This window comes from Pogona vitticeps, chromosome 12 (assembly GCF_051106095.1).
Source record: "Pogona vitticeps strain Pit_001003342236 chromosome 12, PviZW2.1, whole genome shotgun sequence".
In the NCBI taxonomy this organism is placed as follows: domain Eukaryota; kingdom Metazoa; phylum Chordata; class Lepidosauria; order Squamata; family Agamidae; genus Pogona; species Pogona vitticeps.
Window position 1 is genome coordinate 24,128,365 of NC_135794.1, and position 20,080 is coordinate 24,148,444.

The window sequence follows — 20,080 nt, forward strand, 5'->3', positions numbered from 1 at the left end:
AGTCTCCAACAAAGCAATGAATGCCCATCTACCTGAGAATGCTATATAAGCCAATTTCCTACAGCGGGTTAGGCTACCAATAAATGGGCCCAGAGACTTCACTTTTACCTTAATATCATCACTTTTTTCTTTATTCTTGGCCTCTGTCTCTTTAATTCGTTGCAATTCCATGCTGTCTCTGTGACCTGTGGCAGCAGTGTGCAGAAAAACAAAAAGGCCAAGTTTAGAAGAAAGAACTAAAAAGATTTGTTTCTTTGCAAAATGTTCTGGGAATCCCAAAGGAGCTCAAAGGATATTTGGCATTTTTAATGGAATGTCAAAAAATTAAGAACTACTGCTTTTCCTATTCGAAGGTGTAACCCCATCGCTTCACCACCATCGTAACGACAACACAAGTAACATTGCCAAGAAGGAAATATTCCATGTTGTTAATCTGTTGCTGTCTTGCTCTCTTTCTGTTAAGATCAGCCAGCAGATGTGCCAGCATTTTGTATCTGTTCTGTATCTAAACATAGCTGCCGGGAGAAAAACCACAGTTCAATTTGATTGCATTTAAACATAGAGGGCCAAAACAGACATGCTTGAATCAAGCCATCTGTACAACCTTCAACCAAACATGTCCAGATCATGTGATTCAGGCTAATGCAAGCACCTACGCAAATGAACAAATGCAAGCACAGCTGGGAGTTGTCAGCAGCATCCTTCATGCGTTTCCTATAAATATGCCTACAGGACTATCATGATCCTGGACCATATAGTCCATAAGTCAGAATGAAGATTATATTACAAACAAGACAGAGTTACCAATTTGTTCCAATTAAAACAATTGCAATTATTCATCTTGCCTGTTAGAGAATTAAAATTTAAACTCTGTCGCTCAACTCCTATCAGATAGCTACAAGGGCAGGAGGAGGAGGAGGAACTCTGAATGTTCCACAGCTAAAGGCAGCTAACTAAAGGCATGTATCAGACATTTGCTGGTGTGCAATCAGGCAGATGACCAACTTGCCATCAGCACCTCATCCATGAGCGATGACAAATTCCACTATTCCTCTTACACACATGTAAATACCTGCTAAGATACTGACCAGTACAAAAGGATCTCTAACGTTGTGGTCAGAATTAAAGCATACATAGAAACATAGTTCACAAACATCAGTAAAGTATCATTATTCAACTCTGTACAAAGTCTGAATTAAATATATATCTCAGTCTATCTGTGACTTTCCCTTAAGTTTTCCAATTTAAAACATGCAAAACATTGTGTTTATTGTTGATGTTCAGAAACAATAGGGGGCAAGGAAGAATCCCAATTAAACACAAAATGTGGCATGACATACATTTGCTTGTGGCGAGCCCTGTAATAGGTAGCTTAAAGGAGTAAAAAGCATGTGAACCAAGGCTAGCAAAGTTTCATTAAAAATCCACCAATATTACAGGCACTCCTTCAGAACAACCTGGAATGTCTGAAACTGTAGACAACAGATTAGCAGCAGCCGAACTGAGACCAAGTCCTGCCTGACATCCATTCTGAGACCTGCCTGAGACATCCTTGTGTTGGAAGCGGTATTTCAACAAGGCCCTCTATGCTTAATGTTCGGTTGTGCACATCAAGCACACGTGGTGCAACCTCTCTTGCTTCTTGGGGTGGAGGGAGAAGTATCATCCCATTTATTTTGCAAGATTTTTAAAAAAGGTCATTTGGAGCCACTGAAAGAGCAGCCAAAAAAAAAAAAAACCCTTTAAATTAAACGTATTATTTCAACAAAAAGGAAAACTGGTCATGTTCGCCAGAAGGGAAATGGCAAAATTAATATTCGTGCAATACCTTTCTTAGGCTTGTTAAAATGACACCAAAACATCTGCAATATTTCAAGATCTCCCAACCTCTTCATTAAGCAGGATGTCACAAAATATCTCATTAGTACATCTCTCCTTCCACTGTTCAAAAAAAAAAGCCTACCAAAAAAGACTCTTTAGTTCTACCACTGTTTCATACATTTTGGTTTTTGTCAAAACACCACTTGAGTTCTAGCAGAACTGAACCTTTCTGCTACTAAAAGGGACTCCAAAAATGCCAAATATATTGTTTAAATTAGAATTTTGTTTTAGAAGCGATTTCTCCAAAGCCACAAAACCTGTTAAAAAGTGAGAGATGGAAGAATAAGCAGTATTCAGAATACAGTACAGTCGAATCCCTGAGTTAAAGAGGCAAGAGGCATCAAATAAATGGCCAGTTATTTATTATAGCTGCCCCAATTTACATTTATTTAAGGAGGAGGCAATATTTTTGCAGAGGCCACTGTATCCAGGGAGAAATATTTTCAAAATCATTTGTAGGAGTAGAATTTCTGTCATCACAACCAATGACCTGCAAAGTTTGTTGCTAGAATTAAACTTTCTTCAATTCACAAAGACGATAAGTCTGAAAAATATTGCCTGCACCTTAGATTGACAGAGGACTTCCCCTTTTTACAAAGAAAAAGCCATTTGGATAGCTTGGTGAAATGAAAAGCCAAGTATACACCACAAAACCACCCAGGTCACCTGCAACCAGAATCCACCAAAGTGCACCATACGTTTTTCTTGACAAATCAAACCTTGTGATTTCTGCAGGTGTGCAATGGCGGTGCTAATACTACATCTCTTTCGTGATGTTTCTGGAATGCTTCTAGAAACTGCTTCCATACTTAGTGTCCCATTCAAACCAACAGCTGGGTCACATCTGACCTCCTTAGTAGACAGGAACTGTGATTTGTTTTTGACATGGTCGTTCATCAGCTGGGAAGTGGAACAGGGACTCCAACTGTCCAAACAGAGCCCGCGTGGAGCATAACTTTCGTCGTGAACAAATCCATGGTTTACGTATCCTCCAGCTTCAACACAAGGTTGTGAGGCAGTAACAAAGCAAACAGAACTGGAAGCAAGAGAATCACAGCAAGGGACTAACATGTTTGGAAACAGGAGTTTCAGCTTATACTTACCCACAAATGCGCCAAACTCAACCGCGTTCTCTCCCTCAGCAGCTTTCGGGACAGCCACCTCCTCGTTCGTTACAACGTGTTCTAACTGTTTTTTACAGCTTGGCTGAGAAGGGGTGCTGATGGAAAATTTAGCTGTTGGAGATGTTAGATGGGGCATACTGTTTAAAGAATTGCCTGTCTTTTTATTTTTATTACTATGTCTTGACACGTCCGTACCCTGTATTCTCTGGCGAAGTTCGGGAGGAGAAAGAGTTCTTGGAACTAAGGCACTGCCCGAGGAACCTGCCCCTGGAAAGCTGAATTCATCCCCTTTGGGGAGACCAATAAACTTGTGTCCAGAATCTCTTTCGCCTTGCATAGAAATGTTGCAGAGGACTGCATTATTACTGTCGAGGGCTCCTTGAGGAAAGGAAGATCCAAACACGTTGCCAATACTGTGCTTCCTCCACATGGAAGATCTCAAGGGACCATCGTCGATGAGGTTCTGGGCCAGATGCTTCGAAATGCTCAGTTCCCGTGTTATCTCGTTATGGACTTTGCTCGCTTCCGAAGCCTTCTGCGCAGTTAATGTTTTCAGAGTGTCCACCGTCAGAGCAGAGAGGTCCTGCAAGTGTCCTATTTGTATATCCAGAGAGTGCAAAGAACGCTTGATGTAGTTGACTCGGTCGCCAACCTCTTTGATCTGGATGCACATTTGCTCAACGCTGAATGGAAGGGCGGGGAGACAAACAAACAAAAGGAACAATTGGGTGGAAAATTAAGTACGTTTCCACAGTACACTTGAAACTCACATACTATGTGTTGGCATTAGAAAGAACAATATGTAGAAACCAATAGAAGAACATTTCAGCCTCCAGGGATGTTCTCTCTCTAAGCTGCTTATTTTGTTTTCTTCCTCTACTTTATACACCCGTGTATGCAAGAGAGATGTGTCAAGGGATGTAAATACTGCCCCTTTTTAAAGCTGCAAACCAAGTTTAAAATGGCAGCAATCTGGAACAACAATTTTGCCTTTTCCAACTAGTTGCAGTATCATCCGTCAATATCCTTTACAATTCTATTAACCATACTGATACTTGCATTTATCCAAAAAAAAAAAAGATCTAATGATGGAGATATTCACTTGCTGAAAGGAAGTTGGTAGTCTTTTGACAGGCAGCTACCCTAAACATTGCTGCAAAGCTTAAAGGTTAATTCCACTAAAGATTTCTACCGTTCAGATGTTACTCTGATTCTTTCTTCACTTCCAGAATGGAACTGGTCATCCTTTTCGTTGAAATACATCTCAACACATAATTCTTCAAAATCATGGAGCTTCTTTTGATCTTCTTCCGTTAGAAAAAGTTCTAGAGAGAGAAAGAACGTGTCGTAGAAACTGGGTCGTGGTTTGTTACACAGAAGGGCAACACCATGAAAGAAGCCGTACACGTGGAATTGAACTTAAGCTTTAAAAAAGGGAACAGAATTACCGAAGATACATTTAGAAATAATGTCCCACCCACCCAAACCAGCCGAACCATCAATCCCCCACACCCACACCTGTTCTCCCATTGACAAGAGTGATAAACCGGAGAGAGGCATTTGGTGACGTCTTCACAGACCATCAGTACAAGGCATTTTCACAAAAGCATGGATTACACGGCATATTTTTATTGCTCCTTACTTGGTCCATCGGAAGTTTTGTCTTTCTTCCTTTGTTTGCATATGCAGCAGAACAGGGAAGCCATGTGACTAAGGATGATGAGAGGTGGAGGGAGGATCGGTTTCTCGTGATACGCCATAACGAAATGGTAACGCTGGTATTTCCACACAATATTGGAAATGGCTTTCACTTGTAAATATACATTACTAAGAAATAAAAGGAAAAAGTATAAGTAGTGTAATATAAGGGATATTTTAGAATGTAATAGTGGTCCTCTTTTACTCTCAGTGAGACCATACGGGAAAGCACAGGAAAGCAAATTTCATCAGGACTGCTATCCTATGGTACTAAAGTCACGAAGGTAACTTTTAAAGCACTGGTTTAATAAGTAAACTAAGATGTGAAATATATACATACTTGAAAAAGGCAATGAGGAGGTTGACCATAATAATATACTGCACAAAAAGGTAGACGGCTTGAAGAAAAGGTGTCAACCATGCTCCTGTCACGCAGAGTGATTTAACTTCAGAATTATTTGCACATACTATAATGAATAAAAAAAAAATAAACAGAATCAAAATACAGGTAAAGACTTGAGCAGTTTTCTTGCAGATACAAGTATTAAACAAAGCTTCTAGAAACAAAACATTCTAATTTTCCCAGGCACAAGCAGCCTCTGCAACATAGTTAGCATAACCTGATGTCAGCATTTTGGAACAGTTAACTCGTGTGTGCACATTAGTGCATTAAATGCATAGAGCACCAATCTCAGCCATTAAGACATTTTGTTTGAGCCTTTTATTTATATTACCTTTTCAAAGATATGCCTCTTTTTTAAAAGGTAACTGAATGTATGAACATACTGGACTACATACAAATAATCTCTTAGAAATGAATCCACGACCAATAAACGTGAAATTAAAATTATTTCCTAAGTAAGAGAACAAACAAGAGGGGAGGGGAGAAATCCTACCATCAATTTCATAAGCGTAAACTTCACCAAAGATCATCCAGTAGGGTTGAAACACAATATCTCTTGCTAGCACCCAAGATGGTTCTTCGTTAGGATAAAGTATGGCCTTCCTGGGGACACCAAAACTGAGCAGAACCAGCGCCATAATCACAACAATGTAAAACATGTTGGCCACCTGTTTAAAAAAAGAAACAGAGTCAAGGAAACTGAAATGGTCTGTTAAAGGCAGGAAGAATACTTATTGTGATACTTCATTGGCTCTCCTCAAATCACGTAACAAGCTTTCAAAAGGTGGCCCTTCAGCACACCAGAATACAAATTGTCCACCCTTTGATCCTGCCATTAAATGAGCCCAGTTGGGTTTTTTCCTTCCACCTGCTAGTTGGGACTTGGGCCCAATCACATTCCCAACCGGCAGCCTAGAAGGTGCTTGGTGGCACAGCGACACATCCACCACAGCCGAGCAGCTCTTTTCAGTGGGTGGTGCTTTACTAGCTCTTCCCGTTCCCCATTAATACTGAGCATATAATTGCTTCACATCTATGAGAGTCTGTGTTATAACAGCTGGGGAACTTCATTCCCTTTGCATTGGCTTCCACTTAGGTGACTCCTACAAATTCACCACAGTTTGGGTCCTGTACCAAAAATAGCTGCTTCTCCACAACAACATGAACACTGCCTAGAGCAAACAGATCATTCTGAAAGGGCCTGGCATGGGTAGCTTGACCTATAGCTACAGAAGGGGGTGAAACAATTCCCCTTCTTTAAAATGATAGCCAGTTGTCAGAGGGAGGGAAAAAAATCAAACAATGCACACCTTTACTTATGGAATACATGTTTAAGGCCAAAGTAACATATAATATGGTAGAAACATCTGACTTAAAGGTAAAATAAACAATAAAAGATGCATCAGAAGTTTGTTTTAGTTTTAAAAATACTTACCATTTTCCCAATCATCATGACATAAGGGCCAGCATGTTGATTTACAGCCAGAAAATCCAATAACCGCACATACCAAAAGATTATGTTCAGGCAGTAAGTTAGTCTTCCGGCAACAAAAACATAATTTACTTCATAAGTATTTTCACTGAATTTCCCTCTTGCTCCAAATCTTAGTATAAAACCAATGAAGAACGTGATAATGGCTATTGTATCGCTGACGTTGAAGTAATCATTGAACCACACTTTAATCTTCTGACTAATCTTGCCAGCCTCTGACATAAAGATCTGTATAAAAAATAAGAAATTGGGCATAGTTAGCTTTGCCCTCGGCCAAGGCTACTGAAGGCCAGACCACGTAGCTGTTGTGCGTAAGTATGTTCACCGAAGTTCACTCCTGCTCCAAATCTTACTACAAAATGAACAGCAGGAGAGAAAGCACAAGCATCATCTACAGTCCTCCCTGGCCAGAAAGAGCACCTAAACGGTCTCTTGGCAAGATTTCGAACATTCTGCTGCCTGTTTTATCACCATCTAAGGAGCATGAATGAAGCAAAGGCACGCATACCTCACGAATCTTCTCAATAGCTAGTGTGAAAATGTACGCAATGACAATCCATTCTTGAACGGAAGGTAGCTCCTCCATTTTCACAAGAACCACAAAGGTATAAAGCATCAGAAATCCCAAGTAGGCTAACTACAAAAGCAAATGAAATGTTAAATAAATCTTATGTACAAAAATCCCATGATTTCCCCACCCCACCCCACCCTGAAAACAAAACAAAAACAAACTCACCGTGTTGAACCAGAATTTCACTATAGGGGCATGATAGAAGGCATAAAACTTTCGTGTGATGGGAAGCCTCTTGGGCTTTATCACGGTCTCCATGTCGTGCTTTTCTTCAGCACTGTCCATGATCCTTACTTCTTTGAAAACTTCCTAATAGTAAAAACAGTGTGTTTTAAAGTCACGTATGGAGAGTGCCATCGTTCGGCTTTGTTGTTAAAAGCACATGGGTTGGAGGCACACTTTAGACATGCTTAGAGAAGAGCCATCCAAGAAACTGAAGGAAGACTTTCCTGCTTTTTTTAAGATTTGGTGCTCAGCCCATAGCAGGACGTGCAGAGCAGAGGTTTGCACACAGACGGTCCCTACGTAAGACGAGACCTTCTGAAACTCTTGGCCCAGATCATTTACGCTGTGATTTGCATTATGATGTGAAATGGGAGTTTTATTTCTCTTCTTTTTATCAGTTTATCTGGACAGGGAAGAATGGTTAGCAAGACACTTTTTGTCAAAGCCCCTTATATGACTGGGCAGTGGCTACTTTTGGTTTGTTCCCTTTTGGTAATACTCGTGTGCCTACGAGAGGCCAACTATATGAGTCAGCCATGCTATACCTTCCTCCTCCCCCTTATTCCTCTCTGTCATTTGGCTTTTGTCCTTTTGATATGAGCACGTCATAGGACCAGTCCCCTCACGACCTGGTGCCACCGATTTCAGTGGAGGTGCTCTAAACATCCCTCCAAAGCAAGCCCACTTTGTTTTTATGGTTGCGTAAGAATACTTGGAAGGAACTACCATTGGTATTTCTTCAGTGATGTTCTGGAAGTTGTTTTCGCTGTCTTCCATTGTCATTTGATGTGCATCTTGAGACTGAGGAATATGCGACATCTCTGCCTTGGTCTTATATTCCAACATTAGTATGGTAGGAGGAACCAAAATACTCAGTATCACCTGTCAAGACATGACAATGACATTATTTCAAATATTTTCCAATCAATGATCCACTTTAAAAAACAACAACACCCAGCACACAGAAGCCTCTGCATGCTGAATTTCAGCAAAATCTGTTAGGTAGCAAGTAAAAGATGTAGAATAATTACCAGACTTCTTCTGGTATACTTAGCTGCCACAAAAACACACTGACATCCCCTTCTACTCTTGAGGAGAAAGTATTAGAAGTTCCTAATTTTTTCCAGTAGCAGTCACTACCTTCAGCAGCCAATATTCAAAGTTAAGGAAGTGTTTCTTCCCACTTCCATTATAAAAAAAACATGATAAATTCTGACACGCTTCCATCTTAGTAAAATGGGCAAAGCAAATGAGAGTTTACAAATGAAAACACAATACAGACAGGAGCACATCACATTTTTAAAATTACACTGAATGACGTTTTAGACCAATCTTGCATTTTTACAGAATTTTATTGTAGACTGACATGGTAGGGTAAATTTCCAGCATGGAATTCAGAGAGAAATGTAGCTCTGCTATTGTTAATTCAGACTACATAGCTTGCTTGACTATACGCCCTTCTGAAAACTTACCCCCCTCCATTCACAGCCTCCTGGTTTATCTGAATTCTGTTAGCCCTCTCACTTGCTCAGCTTACCTACTAAAATATCATTTTGAACGGTTTCTACATCACATTTTACTTTACTACCTGAAGAAAGCTTAATGACATGTCAAATTTTAAAAGGATGTTTCAGTTTGTTAATGTTTCACCACTAGTTTTTAGTAATATATTAGTTCTCACGATGAGCTAAATATCCATCTCTGGTTAAGAGCTACTTGCCTGGTTTCTGCCTTCTACATTTCTGTACCTTTTTTATGAAAATAAATAAAAAAAGATAATAAAGCAATGAAAGAAGAGAGTTATTGTTCATTCTGGTACCATTTCCAGCTTTGATTTCATTTCACTCAAGACATTGCATGACTGCAGTCCAACACGCTGCCTTTTCCATTTAAACATTATTACGGTAATAACGAAAGTGAACGAAATCCTCTGAAAAAAGCAGATTTGAAAACTTGGTTACCTTGTACCATGAATTCTTCCTCATGTTTAGCCTTCCCATCCACATATCAGACAACAACATCTGTGTGCAGGTATGAGCTACAAAAGGGCGAAGACGTGAAGACACTGCTAGTTTAAGGCAGGTGGCATTGCTCCAGTTCTTCAGTTCGTATGTTAGCAACTTCATAGCCATCGTTTCATCTTGTCGGAATGACTGCTCTAATAGCTCAACAGCCAGCTGCCCAAATTCACTGAGGGAAAAAGTGAAAAAGACATACACATCATAGCCATTATACTTCAAACACTGAACTGTTCCACCCAGACAGATAAGGCTATTTAAAATTTGGCTGCATAGGGAACATTTCATACGTTGCTCTATTACCAAGCATTTGACAGATACATAGAACAGGAAAATCCATTCAGAACATTAATTTCTTGAACCTGGGCTCCTTCTAATTAATTCTTGTTCCTCTTCCCACGTAGGAGGTTGTATTTCAATTACCTAAACATTTTCCTGGTCCTACTATCTATTATTGTATTTCAGGAAGCATTGCCTAACTGAATCAAAGGGAATTTATACATCCCCTGAGCACTTCCTTTAGGATGTGCTCTGGTGCAAGCCTGCACTGCTGCAGTTTTCTCTGTGTCTTTTTCTTGAACCCTCAACTTATATTTACATTCTCTACATCTCCTTGTATACTGTTTACTTAATATAGTTAGGAGTAAGATTTGGGATAGCAGACAAAGCAAAGCATGTTGTTTATAGACAGACGAAAAAGAAACATCTGAAACCACAGTGAAATTCATGGTTTTGTCTTGGACATCTTCTTACAACTTGTAAATTCCATCCAACATTTAACAAGATGAGGTGTTTACTTGGAATATTGTTTCAGTTCCTCTGAGGTATCATCAACAAGGTCACTTTGTTTGGATTCATAGGCCATCGACCGGTACAGCTTGCAGGCCACTAAGGCTTTGGCCATGGACTCTTCGCCGTGCTGCCAGAAGAAAAGAGCCATCTTCTGCCTCTTCATTAGTACTGCCCACAGTAATAACTCATTAAGAGGATAAGGAAAGCGCCTTGTCTCTGGATCATCAATATCTACGATGTCATCTTTGGTTTTCTTCTTTTTTCCTTCTTCTGTAGTCGTATCGGCCTTTAAAAAAAAGAAAAATAAGATAGTGCAACAATTTAAGAGATTTACAGGGAAAGCAATGTAACACAGTTTTTAAAAGAGCAGAACAGTACAGTTTAATGGATTCAATGTAAAACTAAAACACACAGACACACAGAGACACACATATAAAGATGGTTTTAATATTGTCCCCTACTTAAATAACACATTTACACACACTCAACAGATGTTAAAATGTTAATTAATCATCTTCATTATTGTGAAGCCTTAACACTGCTGAAGCTAGTTACTTGTTTCACTCCCCTATTTATAATGACTACAGCCATGACCACCAATTATTGACAGATTTAGATCACCTATGATCGAACGTGCAAAACCTGGATTGTTCACCAGCGAAAGAGACAAAGTGATGAGGTTTTATTGATCAGAAGAATATATGTCTCTCAGCTAAGTAAAAACAACTGAGGTAAACGTGTCGGAGAAAGAAAGAAAATCAGCCTCAATATCTTATTCAACAGAGAGGCCATTTTAATGTAATAGAACCTGAAACTTCACCACCTAGAACGGTTCTCCCTGTGCGCCTGCTCTGCAAAGATGCCTGTTTAGTCAACAAGAGGAAAGCAAATTCTGCAGCACAAAACCAGAGACAGGAGACATTCATTTACGTCAACTGTAAGGAAGATTTGTTTTGAATTTATAGCAGTCCAATAAAAAGTATCACATCTGCGTGAGGGAGAACCACCATCCTGCAAATTTCTCAATTCATTTGCATGGGACCAAAGGAACAGCTATGGTCTGAATTTTCTTCAGATGATCAGAGGAAACTATCTTAGACTGACTCCAGCCCAGTCCGGTCTGCTTCAACCGGCAGGATTGACTTTAAAGGGTTTCAGGCTGGATTCTGGCCCAGCCGTACTTAAGAGCTCCCTGGTACCTCTGGATGGTCGCCCATCCAAGAACGAACCAGGCCTGACCCTCCTTAGCTTTCAAAATCAGACAAAATCAAGGGTGTCCAGGGTGGTAAATTGGCAAGTCCAGCTGGGAGGGTGGTCCCTGCCCTTTAGATGCTATCGTCTGCTCCTGACTACCGTGGGCCTCGTACCTTTGGTTTGTAAGGCTGTGCAGTTTTGATGAAGTGATTATGTCGCATTTTCTCTTTCTTATCCACCCTGTTACCAAAAGGTTCATGGCTTTTACGCAACTGAGGGGTGCTGCCTGAAGCATTTCGCCCAGAACGCTGAAAATTAAAAAAATGAACAAAAACAGAAGCATAATTCTTTCAGATGTAGTACACTAAAGTATGTGAAACCATAGAGACACACTTTTTCAATGGATTACGAAACAAAAACAGTTTTGTACATGGTTAATAAAAAAAGTGAGGAGGTGAGAGAATGATTTGTAAATGCCCCTGGTTCAACTCTCATGTACATTTATTTTATGCATTTATTATTTATTTCTTAAATTTGGATACTGTCCTATGAGTGCACTGCATTACTCTGGGCAGTTTACAGTTAACTAAAAGAACAATACATGCATGTAAAAATAAAACACAAAATGACAGTCAATCAACTCATCAAGAGGCAGAAATATCAGAGTAAAATGTGACAGAAGCGAACAAAGCACTGGGGAAAAAATGAACTCACTGGGTGTCCCAGGAAAGTTTCAGGTTTCTCTGAGAGCAGCCAGACACCATTGGCCTATTTTGAAATACAGTATTATTTTAAGGAGCGCTGTATAAATGGTACGTAAAGTGCTTTGGGGGAATTAGGGGACAAACCAGTCAAAGGTTAAGCACGTAACTAGGAATGGATCGTGCCCTCTGGTATTTCTGCACCCAAGCATTATTACCGATACTACACAGTGACGTAGTCAAAAGTACAAAGTGAGCCAAAATGTCTAGAGGTTCTAGGAGAAACATCTTTCCAACTCTAGTTATCTTACGCAAGCCAGAGAGCTTGCAACAATTTAAAATATTTCCTTCTAAAGAAACGACATACCCGATTGTTGCCACTGAGACTGTTGTATATCATTCTGAAGCGTTTTCGTGTGTAAGTACACCTGTAGGTTCCTCCCATTAAATATTCAACAACAAGCCCCACATCTATCAAAGTGAGTTTGTATCCCGGAGGAAGGTTTCCCTAGAGAAAAAGGAGTCGTGAATTCAGTAATAGGTTGATTAGGTGTTGGACCAAATGCTTAAACTATGAAGCACATGAAGACAGAAAGCCGCCTTACACCGAGTCAGACTTTTTTCTATTCAGCGAAACGCTGTGTCCATTCTGACTAGTAGTAGGTGCTCTCCAGGGTTTTAGCTAGGATTGCTTCCTAGCCCTACCTGGGGATCCCTGATGGTCTCTCATCCAAATATTAGCCAGAGATGAGTCTGCTTAACACGTTGGCAAAATCAGGCATGACCACAGTTGCACAGTGGCATGGTTACTCTATGGCATGATATCAATTCTGCACAAAGATAACAAGCCTGCCTCAAACCACGTGCAGTGCATGCAAAGTGATTCTGGGTACAAGCCTTGGCCATCCCAGTTACAAAACAGCACAACTTTTGAAAGCCGGTGGCTCTTTGAAGAGCCGTCATTGTTCTACCTGGGCTGTCTACGAAGAAAAAAAAATCTGTATCCACCTTCTGTAGGGTTCATTTTTTTAAAACGGGTATGAAAAACCTGTTTCATGAGGAGGAAAAAGCTAAACCGCTGAAAGCTCGTGCCTCACCAGGCTCACTATAATGCGTTACCAGAATTCTATCAGTAACATGATTTCAGGAGAAATTAACAGTTAGTGCCTTCCTTACATGAGTCTAAAGGCATGGAATATTTTATCAACTGGAATTCATACCTGTTTGACATCTCGAACAAGGTGAAAGAGCGCTGGGTTGGTGGGGCCTTGTTTCTTGATGTGGAAGGGAAAAAAAGGCAGACTTTTAGATAAAAAACAGGCAGAAGACAAAAAAAAAAAGGAACAGAATGACAATGGCCAAAAAGGTCAAGACATTACCAGCCCTTCTCTGTCAGTTGTGTGTTTCTGCAAGAACCTTTTAAAACTATTTACATTAAATAGGTTCACAATCAGCACTTGAACGAAGGCTAAGAATCCTCTCATTGTTAAAAGATGGTCCAAATCCTTCTCCATCAGAACAGCAGCTAACATTTTGCATCTCAAGTATCACTGCTTAAGTTATTGATATAAAAATGAACAATATTCCTTGAAAAAGAACTGCCATCAACTTACGGTGTTGTAAAGTTCCTCAAGCCTTGGGATTGTGAGAAATTTGTGCATGCTTACTCCGTTTTCAATAAGAAGTTTGACAAAGGCAACTCTGTCCATTACCAGGGCGTCTAACATTGCCTGCTCTAAAGATCCAACCTGAAGGAACAAGGTTAAATCGGAACTTAAACGATACATAGAAACAGGAAATTTGTACAGTAAAATTAACATGTTCATACAGAATTCTTTCTACAAATCTGAAATAAGTTCTGCTGAAATATAAGAAAGGCTTAACATTAGAAAAAGCATTCAGTGTCTTATCAAGCCATCCCTCTGCCAATTACTATGTTGACATACCAGCCACTGCTGTCCATAAACAAAAACATGATTTTTGGCAATGTCAACTCGATCCCACGCAAGAGTAAGGACAAGCTGGTCAAAGGCAGAAGCATTTGTGCCTAAAAAACAAACAGAAAATACATTTGAACTTCTGTTTGGTCATCATAAAGACCCTGTCTTTACAAGTGGACCCATTTGACTTAGATGCTAACTAGAGAAGCAATCAGTGTTTTTAGGAAAGTTACTGCAAACACTCAGAACATACCCTGTTTCCCCAAAAATAAGACCTAACCTGAAAATAAGCCGTAGTATGATTTTTCAGGATGCTCGTAATACCCACAAAATAAGCCCCAGTTAAGTGAAACCCCACCCTCCACCACTGTGCAGCATTGTGCAGCAACCAGAAGACGACGACATGAAACATGCCCTAAAAATAAGCCCTAATGCATTTTTGGGAGCAAAAATTAATATAAGACCCTGTCTTATTTTCGGGGAAACACAATACATATTTCACAAGATAACAATTACAGTACCAATCATTGCACAACAGCTTTAAATCTGACATTAAAACCTAACTTCATGAAATAGGTTTATTCTTCTTTTTGGAGGGCAACAGATTATTTTTATTAAAACCGAGCTGAAAGAGATGCAGGAAGGAAAACAGAAAAATGCCTTGTGCGAACCGAGTCAGACCCTTGATTCATCTAGGCCACTACTGACAACTCAGGACTCAGAAAATTTGAGAATGAGACAGCAGAAAAAAGACGCCCTCCCGCCCAATGGGGAAGCAAGGGCATGTCTTGTTTTATCCTGTGGTGGTGAGAAAAATCACCGCACCAAAGGTTCAATACAACCCACATTATGATATGCTTTGAAAGACAAAAACTCACCCTTTAGTAGTGCTGTAAGGATTGCAACATCGATATCTTGATGCTCATCAGATCCAATATGGAACACAGTGATCTGTTTAGGAAAATATAATTTCTTATAACAATACAAACTGGTCACTTACCTCGGCATAAAAACCAAACTCAAGAAAATACAGTGAGAGGCTGCACGGTGATCCAAGTAAACACAACTGAGAACCGTGAGATGAAACAGCAGTATTTATATATTGCTGTTTCATATTTCAATTAATTGAAAGAGCAGCATTTAAAACCAAGCAAATTAACTTTGAGGAATACAAAGAAAGGGAAATGTGTCTACACTTGTGCTGAAAATTGGGGATCAAAACTTGGGTAACACAGAAAATGCAGGCTCTTAGGTCCTAATTTCTCAAAGCACAGGTCAAAGGTATGTTGTGCAATAACCATGCTGAACATAGGGAGACTGAGTTCCAATTATTATCGGGTCAGGAAGTTACTTGCAAACTCCATGTGTGCACCCTTCAGCTCCAGGAAGGAATAAAGGAGAACTATAAATGGTATAAATGGACCAAGCAAGACATATATATGGTAGACAGAGTATGTAAACCAAAGAGCTCCTCTGAGGTTTATTCCTGTTGGGTGACTAAGTATCCCCTAAATCAAGTAACAGATGTAAGAAATACGGCAGTATAAATCAGGCTTGAAATAATGAAAGTAAAATGTAAGGCTTGCACTGGGCTATTTTAGCAATTTGAAACATGCACAATATTCAAGACCGCTTGTTTGTAGAAACAGGGCTTCTACTGTTGCTGTACACCATGCAGATATTTACTTACAAGCTCTCTCTTTTTCATGCACTCCAGCAATGTTTGGAAGAAATGAACTGCTTCACTCTGACCAAAATTAAATGTTTTTTTGATGGTTGAAATGATTTCAGGTTCAGCTCCCTCAGGAATATTTCTGAAGTTGAAAAGAAGAGGCAAAAAAAAAGGTATTCGGATAAATATAGCACAGCTGTTACCACTTCTTTGGTGTAAAGCTGCCCCAAACAAAGTTCTGACCTTCAGAGGGCAGGATCCTTATCTAAACGTGTCCCAGGGCTATGAGCATAAAAGATAGAAGCCTTTAAAACTCTTGGCTTGCACTTTTTTTGGACTGTGATTGGTATTGAAACCTCTCTTTCATCGGAGGATGTTTAAACGGAGGCGACCCAGCCAGTGGTTAGAGGTGCTGTGTCAGCACATTTCCTTCACATGCTAGGGGGTGCCAGAGCCCAGGACCCATGAGAATGTTCCAACGCCACACGTCTATGGTTTTGCAAGATGTCGTTCTATCCCTTCTCCTCTGGCCACTTTAGCAGGGCATTCAGATGAGAGGACATTCAGAAGACAAGTTGTGCTTATGTTGTTGGGGAGCTGTCTTTTTTCTGACAAGGTTATTAGAATTTAATTGCACTATACTGTACTTTATACGAAACATTCATCAGACGAAGAGAGAGAGCTCATGGGTTTGGCAGATGGCTGCCACTTTCATAGGATCGTGGAGTTTGAAATCCCCTTGGAAGTAAACTAGTTCACCTCTTTCTCAAAACAGGCTCAGCAACATGGCATGAAGCCACAGCCTTCCTAACAGGCGGCTATCATGCCTGCTGAAACATCTTCAGTCAAGAAAAAGCGGCCACCTCCTGAGGCAATCTGTTCCTTTTCTGAAAAGTTCTCCCCCTTAGAAAACTTCTCTGAAGGTTTATCCACAATCTGCGTCCCTTGTTTTCCACTTAAGTGTTTCTGAGCCCTGCCATCTAGTCCATCATCCGCATGGATGCCCCTCAGATATTTGAAGACACCTATTGTGTTTCCCTTTAATCTACTCTGCTCCAGGCTAAATGCACCAAGGGTCTCCAATTGTTCCCCAGGGGACTGATACCAGATTCCTCATATCTGATTTGCCTTTTTTGGGGGGGGTTGTCTCTGACTTGTTAATGACCTACGGGCCATGTAGCTTGACTGACATGAAATAGAGTAGAACCACTCCTTCCTGTAAGCATGGCAATTTTGCTTCCATTAATGCAGTTCAGAGTAAATTGGCTTTCTTGGCTGCCACACTACCCGGTTGGCAGTTCTGACCCACTAAGCTGCATAGGTCTGTTTCTCACAGACAGGTGCCAAGCCAGTCTTCTCAATGTTATCCTTGCGCTCCTGATTTCTTTTTTTTTCTTTTTTCTTTTGGTTCCTAAACACACTTTTTCACTTTTATCTCTAACAAATCTTATAATGTCAGCTGCAGTCCAGTCTTATGAGCCATCCTGTGCCTCCCAATGGCATTTTGACAGCCTTCAGATTACCCCAGAGCCCTCAGTATGCCTTACCCAAAGTGATTTACAGAAACATTCGACAGCCCAGTAACCAAGACAAAGCCAGGAGGGTAACCGAGCCTTTAATCAGCACTTGCTGAATATAGCTGCTCAAACAGAGGTTTATTCATGAAATTGTATTATCGTCTAAACCCATACTTTACTGTCTTGTCAGCGGGGATATCCTGGGATATTCAGTAAATATTTTTGTGAAATCGCAATACCTCATTTCCACAGCATTCCTGAGATTGCTCAAACTAGGTCGGTCTAACATAACTTGCTCCTAATATACCTAGGCTGACCTTTAGCAATCAACGCGTTATGTCTTAGAAGCTTACCCTCCCTCTTCAGTTTGCTTATAAACATAAGCCAAGATGTCTGCCGCTCTGCCAGTTCCCTCACAGACAACGACTGGCACAGGAGGACTTTCCTGCAGGTATTCCAAAACAGTGAGGATAACGTTGGGACCACCTTCAAATATGAGTGCCACAACAGGGACACCCTGGCCAATTCCTACAAAAAAATGAGTTTTTTTGGAAGGAAAGAAAAGTTACACATTTATTTTTCTTCATTTAATTCAATATAAAAACATTAAAAAGCCAACTACTCTACCTCTGAAAAGGTATTTAAAGAACCAGAAAATAGCATCAGGACTCCGTGCACTCAGCAAAGAATTTAATTTTTTTCAAGAGTTCTGTAACCTAGTGGTTGTTGGTTAAAAAAAATAGGCAAGACTATAATGCAGCGCCCCCCCCCCCCTGGGTAAGGCATAGCCCTAACTAGCTACGGGTCTGGTTAGTTGACTCGTGGCCAGCTAAAGCTGTGCCTCATCCAAGTCCCTCCTAGCCCAGGGACACAAGGATACAATCCTCCTATGGGCCTCACTTTGTGCCAGGATAGTTGCCATGTCCCTGGACTTAGTGGAAAGCAATCGATCTAACATCGCTGCACTCCTCCCTCCCCCCCCCCCACAGTTTCTACCCCTTTCCCCACTCTTCTGCCAACATTTTAATTTTGCTGACAGATCACTCTGTCAGTAAGTCTTAAACATGAGCAGCAAGAAGAGAGGTCTGCTGGCAGAACAGCAATTCTTTAAAAAAAAAAAAAAAAAGCTTGTGCCTGTACAGCTGATGCATCTTTGAGTTCAGACTGTACTGCCACATGGCTAACTCACTGGAAATTTCAAACGATCAATCTGATTTAAATCAGATTGCTCCAATCTACCTTGTAGGGGCCTTGGCAAACCACAGGGAAACCAGGAAGGGAAAAGAAAAAAAAAGAAGCACAAACAGTGATAGCTAAAAAGAGTCCTTAGAATCTGCAGTGCCAGCAAAGAAGTCAGTTTGGAATGTCTTTCAGGGAAATCAAGACATACTGGTTTGGAGTTAAAAAATATACCTTTATTTCAGCTCAAGGTCACTATGCTTAACTCAAACTATACATAAATATCTTCACTGAACATTTTACTCTTCCCTGTTACAACAGCCAGAAGGCTGATGTTCATAACACACTCAACACACTCCTATTCCACAAGAAAGTTAAAATGCTGAGCAGTATGTATCTTAAATACAGTTAATCACAGTCAAGGTCTTAAGTGTGGCCTGCACGTGTTCAAGACCTAATTAAATTGCAGCCACCTAAGTCAGCATAAGTACACGTTGGGACACAGAAGAACTGTAAACATGTCATAACTTTACACAACAAAAGTTAACCCATAGCTCTAACAAAAACAGAACATGTGAGCACTATAATAAATCCTTTTAGTTGCCATTGGCTAAGCAAAACAGATGCACTGGGTTTGGTTTTGTTTTTAAGAAAAACATCCTGAAGATATAGAAATACACATGGTTGCCTAGGAACAAACTTGAACAAATGACATTTTCAAACCCATCTTCTATAACTGAAGTATCAGATGAGAACAAAAAGGTCAGGGAAAGGCAAGGCAAAGCACCGGACGTCGGCAATTATTTCTCTCCTTCCAGAGGGGGACTCTAGATATGAAACAACACTTGAAGAAGTACAAGTGGGAGTTCTATCTCAAAACATTGGGGGTGGGGAGAGACAAGGGTTCCCCCCACTTGACTAAGAAACAAGAAGACTACTCTGGCCAACCAGCTGTTGTTTGACTGTAACTCTTGTTGTTTAGCCTACATTCCTAATAAGAACAATAATACATTATTATTTGGTTAGAATCAAGTAGTTATAGCTCCTCTCCTGGACCACATCACTTTCAACGGCAAGGAAGATGGCCTCTGTGAATGACCCATAATTCTGCAAAACCCTCAAAAAATAAAATCAGCACATCTCTCCGTTTTCTAGAAGAGGAGGTTTCCTGCCCGTTTCCCTCCTGCGTTACTCAAACGAAGGAAAGTTTTGCCATGTATTTACCATGCATTTTTAATCTCCACGTTTTTCTAACTTTATAGAAAATTAAAAGCCTGAAAACTACACAATTTGCTCATCGCGGCCCAAACGTACTTGCGTGGATCCTTTGCAGGTTGATTGTTTTTTCCAATTCTCGTCGCAACTTTACTTCTGCTCCATATTTGCCCACTGTTCCGTCATCTACCAGTATGAAATGGGAATGGAGATTATTCAGGACATTCAGTTTGCTTAAAGGGTTTAGTAGGGTTTGATATGGAGCAATCACCTAAACACAGAATGAAACAAAAATATATTGGAATTATTCTTATTTTTAAACTCACCAAGCTTGCCTTTGCCCAATGATCTGTTTGTCTACCCACTCTGAATCTGATTTAGTCCTACAGAAGATCTATTGCATTATAAGCAGGAAGCTAAACATAGATGATCAAAATGCCACCGTTTAACAAAAACAA

General features: G+C 40.3%; 1 protein-coding gene across 1 annotated transcript in view; it reads right to left on the reverse strand.

Moving 5' to 3' along the window:
- Positions 1-20,080, reverse strand: part of TRPM7 (transient receptor potential cation channel subfamily M member 7) — a 47,010-nt gene that overhangs the window by 8,646 nt on the left and 18,284 nt on the right. The window contains exons 7-27 of the mRNA XM_072982060.2: positions 19,722-19,893; positions 17,582-17,756; positions 15,730-15,853; positions 14,918-14,990; positions 14,046-14,146; positions 13,713-13,847; positions 13,320-13,373; positions 12,467-12,607; positions 11,572-11,706; positions 10,210-10,490; positions 9,356-9,584; positions 8,121-8,276; positions 7,335-7,478; positions 7,107-7,235; positions 6,542-6,826; positions 5,600-5,774; positions 5,044-5,170; positions 4,648-4,832; positions 4,198-4,330; positions 2,985-3,688; positions 109-185 (exon numbers count right to left, since the gene is read on the reverse strand). Of these exons, the coding sequence (XP_072838161.2) occupies positions 109-185; positions 2,985-3,688; positions 4,198-4,330; positions 4,648-4,832; positions 5,044-5,170; positions 5,600-5,774; positions 6,542-6,826; positions 7,107-7,235; positions 7,335-7,478; positions 8,121-8,276; positions 9,356-9,584; positions 10,210-10,490; positions 11,572-11,706; positions 12,467-12,607; positions 13,320-13,373; positions 13,713-13,847; positions 14,046-14,146; positions 14,918-14,990; positions 15,730-15,853; positions 17,582-17,756; positions 19,722-19,893 (3,735 nt within the window). The remainder of the gene's footprint in view (positions 1-108; positions 186-2,984; positions 3,689-4,197; positions 4,331-4,647; positions 4,833-5,043; positions 5,171-5,599; positions 5,775-6,541; positions 6,827-7,106; positions 7,236-7,334; positions 7,479-8,120; positions 8,277-9,355; positions 9,585-10,209; positions 10,491-11,571; positions 11,707-12,466; positions 12,608-13,319; positions 13,374-13,712; positions 13,848-14,045; positions 14,147-14,917; positions 14,991-15,729; positions 15,854-17,581; positions 17,757-19,721; positions 19,894-20,080) is intronic.